The sequence below is a fragment of the Uloborus diversus genome, unplaced genomic scaffold, assembly GCF_026930045.1.
Source record: "Uloborus diversus isolate 005 unplaced genomic scaffold, Udiv.v.3.1 scaffold_12, whole genome shotgun sequence".
In the NCBI taxonomy this organism is placed as follows: Eukaryota; Metazoa; Arthropoda; class Arachnida; order Araneae; family Uloboridae; genus Uloborus; species Uloborus diversus.
This window is the reverse complement of record NW_026557876.1, coordinates 1595882-1607947: the sequence shown is the minus strand read 5'-3', so window position 1 is coordinate 1607947 and position 12066 is coordinate 1595882. Positions and strand designations below refer to the sequence as shown.

Sequence of the window (12066 nt, the reverse complement as noted above, 5' to 3'; positions counted from 1 at the left end):
ATCTTTCTTCATTGGCGTCCATTCTTGGCTCCAGTGCCAGCGCGAGAGTTATTTTAACAAAAATAAAAATATTACCCCCAAAAATGAGACGACCGCGCCAGATTCCCAATCATCGAAATATACCCCGATTACGCAGCGAGCCATGTTAAAGTCATTCTCAGTATTTAGCAGGGATAATATTTTCGGCTCACTCTATTTCCTTTGTGACAATATGGTACAATAAAAGAGAATTTATCAATGGCTACAATGTTCCTTTTATTATGTGATTGATACACACAAATCATTTCGCCCATGATATACAAAGCTGTTTGAAAGGTCTCAGAATAATTCACGAAAACAACAGCAGATAAAAGTTCAGTCAAGAAGAGGTTCATACAGTTCGAGCAAAGTCCTGTGCTCTTTAATTTCCCTTTCTCATCGCGAGGCACCGAACGGAATCTCGGGGACTAGAGTTCCGCGGCCCGGGCGAAGTGCCTCAGGTCGTCGTCCGCCAGGCACGCGAGGAGGACGTCGGTGCAGGCGGTGGGCAGGGGCCGGCAGAGGAGGGGGAAGCAGCGCAGGAAGCGGTCCTCCAGGGCCCTCCTCTCCCGGACCTCCCCCAGCCGGACGAGGAGGAGGTCGCCGAAGAGCGGGAAGTCCCGCGTCATGAGGTCCCGGTCCGAGAGCCGCCGGATCGCCTCGTCGGAGAGGCGCCGGGACAGGCGGGAGGGGGGTCGGTGGGCGAGGTCGCGGAGGGAGAGGCGGGACCCCTCCACCAGGGCCTTCCTCATCTCGGCCTCGCACTCGGAGAGCAGCCGGACGCCGCGCTCCTCGTCATCCTTCGAGAGCCCCATCTCCTCCCAATGTACCTCGATGTTCCTCCAGAGGTACGTCGCCAGGAGCACCCTCGCCACACCGTCGTGTGTATTCCAACAAAGGGCATAGAACAAGGGACAGCGTCCAGCTCTATCTTTACTCTGCAGCCGCACACCCCTCGACACCAAAGATTGAACTACCCGCACGAGACCTGTTTTTGCAGCTAGGTGCAGGGGGGAGCAGCCATCAATGTTCGGTTCGTCGCATTCGGGGGCGGCCCCCAGCAGCACCTTCGCTGCAGTCTCCTTATTCCATAACAAAGCGTGATGGAGGGGCAGGCATTCATCTCCGTCTTTCGCACATGGATCCGCCCCTCCCTCGAGCAGCATACGGACGACATTCACGAACCCCCTCTTGGCAGCGAGATGCAGAGGGGTGCGCCTGTTGTTATCTACGACATCCGTGACGCAGTCGGCGTTCGCCAGCTGCTCTGCCGCGGACTCATCAAAACACAACAGGGCCAGGTGGAGGGGCGTCCGTCCATCCACATCCCTCGCCCTCGTGTCCATTGCTCCGTCCAGCAACGCCCTAATCTCCTCCGTGTCTCCCCTCATTGCCGCCCGGTGCAACGCTGTCCGCCCGTCCTCGTCCGTCTCCGACGCACCTCCGTCCTCCGGCCGGCGTCTCCTGGAAAAGAGAGAGATTCAGGTTCCGTTCAAATTGAAAGCGGAAGGGTTTTCGATCACTTTCCCCACTCCAGTTCACATGAAATCTTATCTGAATGATCTCTGGACTAGAAAACCTCCAAAGTGAGAGATAACTGTCAGATCTAAACATATTTAACTTGATGCAGGTACGGGACATTTTGGTTCAATGTCCTAAATTCGTACTTCATCATGAATTTCACTGGATTGAAGGTTGAGGGACAGTACACGATTTCAACCAAACTATATTTATTAACAGCAGATTAAAAGCATCGTTACGGTTCACACGTGCTGGTGTGGAAAAGTGAAGCAAAAGTCCCTGACCGCCACAACACCGGCAGCTTTACACATTGGACAACACTCTGTGGTCACACCAAAAGCAATGGTGGTAAAAAATGGAACAAGGTTCATCTCCATAAACATTAATGATTTAACAAAGTTAGTCATTAAACATGAACACAAAACATGGAGAATATTCCATTTAAATTATCTATTTTCAGTTTCGACAATAACAATGATTTATAAGTTGAAACTAGGGTTTATACACAGAAATACTTTTCCTTTAAAGTTTGTCCCCTACGCTACTCCTCTCTTTTAGTGTTTCATTGAATGTGCAGAACGACTCGTATACACCCTACATGGAAATAGAAAGGTTTTAAAAATTAATTTTTAAATGCATTTAATTTGTTTTTGAGGAAATGATTTGTGAAAAAGCTTGATTCATTATTCTGAAACAGCATTCCATTAAAATGAATAAAGATGCAATGTTACTAAAAACAACTGTAAAGCCGGATATCCGAATCCGGCAAAGTGCAGGATGTCCGGAATCCGGTATCATCGCTATTCGGCGCATCCCTAGTACGCAAGCTAAGAAAACCGCATCGATGAACTGTTTTCCAAATATTACAAGAACACTTCAACGTATTAGATCTTCACCTCTTTCTACTCATATCTCCTTGAGGTTTGCATTCGTCCTTCACGGCTTATGAGAGCTAAAAGGTGAAGGAACGTTATTGTGGCTGGAAAATACGTCTTGTGTACCAGAGGCCTGGCTAGCCAATGGGGTTTTTTTTATTGGGGGGGGGGGGGGATTCGGCGGGCACTTAATTTTTCACTTTATATACATACTAGCTGTACCTTCACGGCGATACCCGTGCAAAGAATTAAAAGTTTAAACTAATGCTCCATAACATTAAAGTATGTCAACAGTTGCTCCGAAGCATAAAATAATCCCCCAACTCAATTATTTAATCTCACTAGAAAGTCGCCCGTCATAGTTTGAGGGGTGAAAATTTGCTTCCATGTACATTTGAGAGCAGCGATTGCCTGTTTGGGGATATTTTGGTAGTTTTAAGTTTTGACCCAAACTCCAGTGGATTGACCCTTAACTCTGGTAAATAGCGGTCATTGTTGACCACTTTTACGTTTCTTCATTCTCCCGGAATGAGTCTTACCAGTCACACAGTTGAGTGACCGGATCGAACTCAGCCTTGTCACGATAAAGCCTTTCCCTGCTTGTTAAACATGACCAAAACACATCATCAAATGATCATGCCGTGGCGCGAGTTTCATTGTTTAAACTAGCGCGTTACTCGACCATCGGCTATCTAAATATATAAAGGTGATGGAGTTTCTTTCTTTGTACTCGATGGACAGAAGACCCCATAGCACCCCCAGCCCTGAAACTTGGCACAAAAATTTGAACGTACCCTGGGGGTCTGCACCTCGAAGTCCGAATTCTAAATTTCGATTTAGTTTTCTAATTAATTAATTAAGCTAAAAATTCACATGTTTCGCCAAATTGGCAGTAGAAAAAGTCCCCCCCCCCCCACCCCCAAACATTACATATCGTTGGAAAGGTGTTCTTTTTCTGAACAAGAGAAGGTGTTTGTTCCATTTCTCTCATTTCATTAGAACCGGAGATATAAGCGATTCTAATTGAGCCAATTTTCAAGGCTTCTCTTTCGAGAAAAAGCACTAGGTCCACTTCATAGACAATTTAACTATAACACTAGACAATTTTCAATTACTTTCTTTTTAAACATTTTGGGAAAGTTGCCGTTGTTAATTATGAATATTTTACTGTTATTACTTTATTTTAAATTCACTGCGCGTATGTTAATGGATTTTCTTTTTAATTATAAAGTAGCTTGGCGAATTTGGCAATGAATTATGGAGTTGCAAAACTATTTTACTGCAAATGTAATTTTGATGGAATTTTTATTTATTTGGTAAATTATTTTTAAATTTGAGAGGATTGTATTTTTGAAAAATTGTACGCATTTTATTTAAAGGAAAATGATGATTTCACATCGCGGGGGGGGGGGCTCGAATCTTTTTATTCAACGGACTTCCCTTAAATTTTTAGCACGTGCATCGCTACGCAGGTACTGCTAGTTAATGAGGTTTTGCAAAGTGATTACATTAATTACCATAACCCCAGTCATATTAGCAATCGATCCTTTCAACAAAAACAAAACACCCACTCTCAGTCTCCCCTCAGCAAAAAAATCCACGTAACAAAACACGGAACATCTAGGAGGAAAGGGGAATCCCGCTCCCCAATGCATCAAAAGGAACTTCACTGTTGAAAACCTATTGTTTGAGAAAAAAGGCCACTGATTGCACTAAACCCATCCCCCTACCTTCCTCTCCGATGTAAAATTAAAAAAATATTTACATTTTAAAATATGTCGCAAAAATACATCGATGTATACTAACTGTGCTTTAAAATGTAAAAAAATGATCCACCAACTCTATTGCTTGTTGCTCAACTCGCCAAGCAACCACGCCACCGTAACCCAGCAGATTAGCAAGCGAAGTGAACTCTGATCGATTGACGAGTCGAACTCTTTAACGAAAAATTAAGTTTGAACGATAATCCCGCTCTCTCACCTTCTCCCCCACAGAAATAGTGCGAAATTAAACACTTTACATATAGAAAAAAAAGGATAATCCACGCACATACTTTGGTACGAAATATTTGATTCCAATTGATAGAGATCGCCAAATTCAATTATCGAAATCTCCCCACAAATTACTTTGTTTGGCAGATAGCACCCCACCTTTCGCATGTGGCCATTGAAGTACGAAATACCGTTAACAAATTAGTCATCCATATTCATGCTATACTTGCAAAAGTTATGTTGGGATACTTGAAGTTTTTTGGGTTCTTGGCAAGATTTGAAATGCTACAAACTTTTTTGGGATTCCTTGCGTAATGCTCCCTCTCCCTTATTTGGAAAAAGAACCGTGTGTATTCAGTCACCAATTTTCGTCAAAGAGAAATTGTCACCAAATGCTGAACTTTTCTCTGTGATCCTAAAGTGATGCTAAAAGTTTTGACCCGAAATATTTCCCTAGTAAGTAATCTTCCTTAAAAGTTTGAGTAATTTACTTGGCGGAATTTTTATCATATCAACAAAAGCATCACTTCTTTGCAACTAAAGGAATCAGAAAAAAAAAGAAACGAAATTTGTTTTGCACTTTTGGGAACGTTAAATCGAATATCGAGATTTTAGCACAGCCGACAAATTTCAGACCATAATCGCTTTATTCTGGTTATGTTGCTAAAGTCGAAAAACATTAATGTTTAGTCTTTGGCGCAAAGGATAGCGACAGTTGAAAAGATGGCCGTTTAGTAACTGAAATTTTCCTGCAAAACTTTTGGCGAAATCTATTGTCGATGGTATATTAAGTGATTGTTTGATCCGCCCAAATCTCTACATAGTATAAAATGAAGTCTCCAAAAAGCGTCTGTGTGTTTGAACTCGCAAAACTCGGGAACTACCCGGCCGATCTTGCTGAAATTTTCACAAATTTTTTCTTTAAGTCCTGAGAAGGTTTGCAGACCAGTTCGGAAACATTCGATGTATAGTTCTTTTTTTATTCCAATTAAGGCCCAATTTTCACATAAATTCCCGAATATGGGGGTGAAAAATTACTCGCAAATAGTAATATTATATATCGTTGGAATTGGAAGAATTTTCCACGTTCTACGCAATTTATTTCAATGCTCTAACTTAATTGCGACGGGAGTTTTTTACGATTTTAGCTCGAAGATTTTTAGGCTTAGCTGAAATTTAGGCACTACTTTCTTCATTAAATAAATCAATAAAAAGTGAAGAAATTGTCCCACAGCTTTCTTTTTGACGCCATTGGAAAAAGCGACCTTTTTTACTCCAGATCTAACTCGACCTACGGTCGAAAAAATACGCTTTTGTCTCGAAAGGAAAAAAAGTTACAAGCCTTTTTAAATCAAGTTAAAGAAATCTCGATTCCATTCAAATTGTGAATAATTTTCTTTCACATTTTAATTCCTTAAACTTATTTTATTTTGTGTTTCCATGGTTACGCATTTCAAATCCATCTCTCTAGATTTAATTTCTTAAAAGTATTTTAATATCTCTCGCCATTGTTTGGAAGGGAAATCATGATGTTTTTTTAATTTATTTTTTACGCCTGATGGTTGAATATATGTCACTTCACACAATTTTTATTCTTAAGGTGGACCGGGCAAAGTCGGGCAACGCAGCTAGTAAATATTAAAATCCATTTAATTGCATTAGAAATTCGATTAAAATTTAAAATAATCAGCCAACCACATTTATCTATTTCCAAACTCATCAAGCGATCACGTTACCGTTACCCGGCACGCATTCAAAAAACTTGGGAAAGTAATGATGCAGTGGCTAATAAACAATTTTTTTTTTTACAAAAAGATGTTTCCGTCTTTCACTTTAAAAAACATAGCACTTCAGCGACTATTCGTTTTGAACAAGGAACATATTAAAAGCCTGGATATTCACCGTGGGGTGCAAAAATGTCAGTTTATGATTTGACTTATAAGAAAACCCTAAATATTCACATGGAAAGCAAATATGAAATTGACGCAAGACTGGCTTTCGACAGGGAGTGGAGATGAAACACTAAATAACAATTTGGATTGAGGAAAGCCTTTGAAATTTCTAAACCATCTGATGATTTAACTAATTAATCCATTAGAATATGACACATAAATTGACAAAAAATTCAATTTTTCCTCAAACTTCCTTTTTTTTTTTGTTGCTGTAACCACCACTTTAAAATTTCCATAATTTTTACATCTCCAAATGTGACACAATAGGGAAGACATCCCTTCCCGTTCTGAATGAACGACAGCACAATGTCACTTCGTATACGGACAACTTACCTGGGAGGTTGTCCTTCGCCATCTTGGGATTGACGCTTGGACGTCGATGGCAGCTCCCCATCTGCTCCACGGCCACTCCCCTGAAACAGAGCAAACACAGGGTTCTTAGGGTGGACAGCGGAATCGTGACTCGCTAAAACATCAAACAGTAGTCCAAAAGACAGCCGAGAAGGATGGTTCCTTTTCCAGTGACGATTTTACAAAAAAAAAAAAAAAAAAAGTCGAAGGCAGAGAGCAGTCCTTTTTACTTAAAGAGTTTACTTTCAAAACGGATTATATCCTGTTTTATAATTTTTTGGAAAAAAAGAAAAAACACGTTTTACACAGAAACACTAACTGTTTGAATTTCGAATTTCCCACAATGTTTTGGTAGTGGCTATTCGCAACAAGTGACTATTGCCATAAGTCTAGAAATTTTTCCTTCATTTCATCAGACCGAATTTACCAATTTTGTTTTGGACTACAAATCAGAATACTTGGTGATGTTCTGCAACGTAAAATCATTTAACCAAAATTGTTCTGCAAGTACTTCAAGCGTTGTATAATACACAAGAAACCAACCTGATCTTTTCCACAAATCGGGTGCCCTAAATCAAAATCGTTTTATACAGGAGGTTTTCTTTCTTTTATTTTTCAGTTTTTAAAACTCTACGGTTGCTATGTATTTCTGTGGAACCTTAACCGATTGAGACTCTAATAAAATATTTTATATGCCTTCTAAAACGCACAGAAAGAGTAAAGATACAAAAATCCGAACCTAGGCGTCGAACCACACTTTTTTGGTTCATTTTACATAGCATGAAGGAGCAATTAAAATAACGTTAATAAATAAACAAAATAACTAAAATAACAAATACATTGAGTCAAATTAGGGCAGCACATAAAAAAACACTTCAAAACTTTCTAAATAATTGAAATATTTTCAGGATGTAAGAAGGTTAAAATCTCAAACAAGACACGCAATTTTCGGCAATGGACGTGTTTCAATGTTGGCATGTTTCCAAAACATACTTTAATGGAGGAAATTGCAGTGGATGAAGATCGATTGGAAAAAATAAGGGAAAGGGGAACCAAAAACGCTAGAAAAATCAGGATCTTTTCAGATTTAGAATAATATGATATTTCTGCAGAAACTGCGGATGTCAGCAGAAATTTCACAGAAATTTCGTCTAAGTTTTTCTCACACATTTGAACAGAATTGTTCTGCAGCTCAGGCATCTGTTCTGCGACGCATGTCGCAAATTTTATATTATTCTGCATTGGGGGATTGAATATATTCTTCTGGTATAAAACAGTATAGATATCAACTCTTTTGCAAAAAAAAACACGCATTTTGTTCAGAAATAACTTTAAAATTGAAACAAAAAATGTTCAACATTTTTTAATACATATATATATATATATTTTTACTCTACTTTACTCCTTCCTACTTTATTCTTTTGACTGAACATTTAAAAAAAAAAAAGGACCTTCAATCCAATTAAGTATGACCAATAAAACCACCCAAGCCCATTCAAATAAAAACGTTGTAAGTATTAATAGAGATCACAACTTTTATCACAACTAATCACAATTTTTATCAAAACTTATCTCAATAGTGATATTCATTATGTAATATTAATTTAGTAATCATAATTTAAGGTAGCACTTGCTTAACATCTTGTTACAAATCATAGTAATTGTTTCTATGATTAATTTGATGCAGTCTGGCTAATTTTGGCGGTTGTTCCATCAATTTTCATCTGAAATTATCGTAGTTACTTAACCTGTAAATAGTTTCTTGTAATGAGTATACAACCCCCTAACATTCGAATGATGTATATGGTCCCCTGATCAGATTTCTGAAGGGAATAAAAAGAAAATATTGGTAGAACGCAATCGAAATTTCTCAATGGAATATTGTGAAAACTTTGAGGATTTATAAATAGCCATGGCGGCGTGTTCAAAGAAAGTCTTGACTGAGCTGTGCGATGGAGAGTGTGTAGTGTATTAGCTGTTTTGCGAAGCCTTTGCGCTGTGTTTTTTGCATATTTCGATGTCAATACGTGTGTTACCGCTGGCTTTATGGTGTTAGTTGACATTTGCCTAATTGCTGAGAATAATTTAGCAGTTGTTAACTACATTTCCTGTACATAATAGTAAATAAATCTCCTGTGTTTTTCTCAAGCACTGTGTTGTCATTTAAGAATTTCTTGAAGTGGCTGGACTGGTAACAATATAAGAGCCTTGCACAAGGTGCAAGTTACTGCAATCTCTTAATATCACGCTTGATTGGTAATGCTCAGTCGGTGCTTTGCTTCGCCATTTTATTTGTGAACTACTTTTGAATTGGAAGCGGCAAATTGAAATTTGGATATGTGCCCTCTTGATATGAAAGTGAATGGAGTGGGTACCGGCAAATAAGGGATAAGTTCCACTTTTCTGTAGAGGACCTGGCGAGAAATAAGGGGATGGATATACACCGTTTAGGTGATAAAAACAATTACCGCCTATTACAACAGTAGATACAAACCACTTCGAGAAGAAAAATTAATGGTTCTGAAAACGGAAAAAAAAAAAAAAAAAAAAAAAAATTCCAAAAGTGGATATAATCTGTAATGAAAGTAAACGTCCCACTTTATCTAATATATAGAAAAAAAAAGGTATTGGTTCGTGCAAATTTTCAAACTATGACAGATTCAAACGTTTTGAGGTGTGCCGAGTCCATTTCGACCACTTCAAAATGTCTGTCTGTCTCTTTGTGAGTGTGTTCGTGTGTCTGTGTGTGCCCCATTTTTGTGGCCGGCCGTTCTACAGCAAAAACTACCGTATGAAATTGAACCAAATTTGATACCCCTATGTAAATTTGTGCCCATTAGTTTTTGGCGTGAATGAATCCAAGGGGGATGGATCAACCCGGAATGTTTCTTGAGTTATGAGTTTCTGATAGAATGTCGTACTATTGGGTATGATTGGGTATAGATTGTCGTACACGATCTGTTCCTCAGAGGATCGTTCTTTCTTTTGATCCGCTCATTTGAACGACTTCATTCATTTAAAAAACTGGCAGGTGATTTCTCTGAACGACATACTCACATACAGTTGAAATGTTTCATCGGATCAGTAACATTCTTTGAAGAAAAAATAACTAAATTTATCTGAAAGTAAGAAATAATGGCTGTGAAAAATGAATAAAAGGAAGCTTTATTCAGGTTTTGATGCAAAAAGCAATTACGGTTCATTTTTTCAGACACTTCTCAGTTGCCGAACGGTAAGATTTGTTTTCCATTCCAAAAATCACAGATTCCATTTCAGCATGTCAAAAAATTAAAATATTAAATATTTCCAGCTACAGCACTGCATATATGATTACAGTGTTATCAATAGACCATGCAACGAAAAAAGTAACAACAAATATACCGGTAGCTCAGCCGGCGGGTTTGGGTTTTGGACTCTACGAAACTGGTTTAGGACAGGACAGGTGGTTTTTACTGTCCGAAGCTGTCCGAAAGTGTTTTAAACTGTCAAAAGTATACTAAAGGTAAAGAGGAGTAATCTAATCAATCAATATTTGATGCAATATTCGGAATGCATAAATATAAATAAGTTGTAATTAATGAGTACTTAATAATATATTTCCTCGAAATGTTCATTAAAAAATATTTAGCTTAAAAAAAATTGCCAATAACTCGATTACATAAAAACTTCCTTTTGTAACAGTTGGCATAGTAATGAAAGGAAATTCCAAACACTACCTAGACAACTAACTCATTTCAGTTCCATACATAACTCAAAGGAATGTTATAAAATGTGCAATATTTAGGCGCTGAGAAAGGAAAAAGCTTAATGTTTTTGATGGTTTCTGCATGTAAGTTTTACATGATATTTTAACGAAAATTCTTTTTTAAATCTTTGTAGATTAAAAAACAATTGATGTTTAAATAGATGCACTAAAATTTTAAGAATTCTTTTTTAAATTCATATTTTCAATATAATACATTCTGTAACTACATATTAAAAAACAATGGTAGCTTGACAAGTTTTAGAAACAAGTTATTGGCCTTTTCCCAAAGTAGTTAGGGGGTAATTCAGTTTAAGATCCTGAAATGGCACCATAGCCAAGAGAAGAAAATCTTCACAAAGCTGTGCCAAAACTTTCAAATATATTTGTATTTTTTCTCCCTTCAGTTCCAAATTATCACTTATTGCATTTTAGTCATTTATTGCATGATATTTTGAACATTTTCATTTTCACATGCACAAAAATGTCGAAAAATTTGGTTACTATTTCATTAGGGAAAAAAAACCGTGCGTACAAATTGAAATTTTTAATGAAGAATTCATGTCCCTTGTAACTAGATTAGAATCATCTATAAGTAGCAATAGGTAATAATATAAGAATCAATAAGTTACGTATTTATTTATTCTTGAATGTTCACCCCCCCCCCCCCCCCATTGAACAACTCTGTCAGCCGGAGTACCAGATTACAAAAAAAAAGTGTCTCACCAAAAAATATTCCACAGTAGAGATGAGAACAGAAAATAAACGCAACTTTTTTTAAATGGGGACATTAGACAGTAATAATCAGTAAAAAAAGAGAAGCACAATCAATACAGATGATAGGGATGTTATAGAAAACAAAAGGTTTGCCAGAAAAGTGATCAAAGCTGTTTTTAGAAATAATTTTGGCGACAGAAAGCAAAGTGAGGAGAATTTTAGCAGGTGCGAGGGACAGGAAGTCGAATGTCCAAATATTTTGCTCGTAGCCCAAACAAGTTTCATAAAATAATACTGATGGATGCATTGGAAAACTGAAAATGAACCCTGCGAAGATTAAAGAAAAATGACAAATAAAGCCGAAAGTAAAAAAGTTCGAATGAATATATTGTACTGCAAACGGAGAAAATGGAAATTTGAGGTTCATTGAGAGTTAAAAATTTGAAGATGAATGCAATTACTACAGACGTAATAAGCAGTTGTAAAAAATTGAATAGTGTTCAAAGAAGATTTTACAATTATTACAAAGGTACAAGCATATAATATACTGCAATCATTTAGAATTCAAATTTAAAAGTGAAATTCAAATTTTGAGAATAATGAAGTTTGTTATGCTTTTTTATATTATTAAATGCTTTTTTTAAGCATAAAAATACCTTTTCTTAAAAAATAAAACGACGTTAAAAGCAGGATTGTGCAGGAACATTGCAGACACGTATTTTGGCATTACAAGGAATGCTTTTTCAATGCACAAAACGTGAGCTTGTGGATTTAAAGACATCCGACAAAAGTCGGATTTTTTCACATTCATTAGCTCACATTTTATGCACTGAAAAGGATGTTCTTTGTGATGCAGAAAAGCAATCTAGCAATTACCAAAAAAAGAGGGGAGATTTCAT

General features: G+C 37.6%; 1 protein-coding gene across 1 annotated transcript in view; it reads right to left on the bottom strand.

The window, feature by feature from the left end:
• Positions 1 to 247: 247 nt before the first annotated feature.
• Positions 248 to 12066, bottom strand: part of LOC129232418 (uncharacterized) — a 78714-nt gene continuing 66895 nt past the window's right edge. Inside the window, exons 9-10 of the mRNA XM_054866563.1 lie at positions 6691 to 6770; positions 248 to 1482 (exon numbers count right to left, since the gene is read on the bottom strand). Coding sequence (XP_054722538.1) covers positions 447 to 1482; positions 6691 to 6770 — 1116 coding nt within the window. The 3' untranslated portion in view covers positions 248 to 446. The remainder of the gene's footprint in view (positions 1483 to 6690; positions 6771 to 12066) is intronic.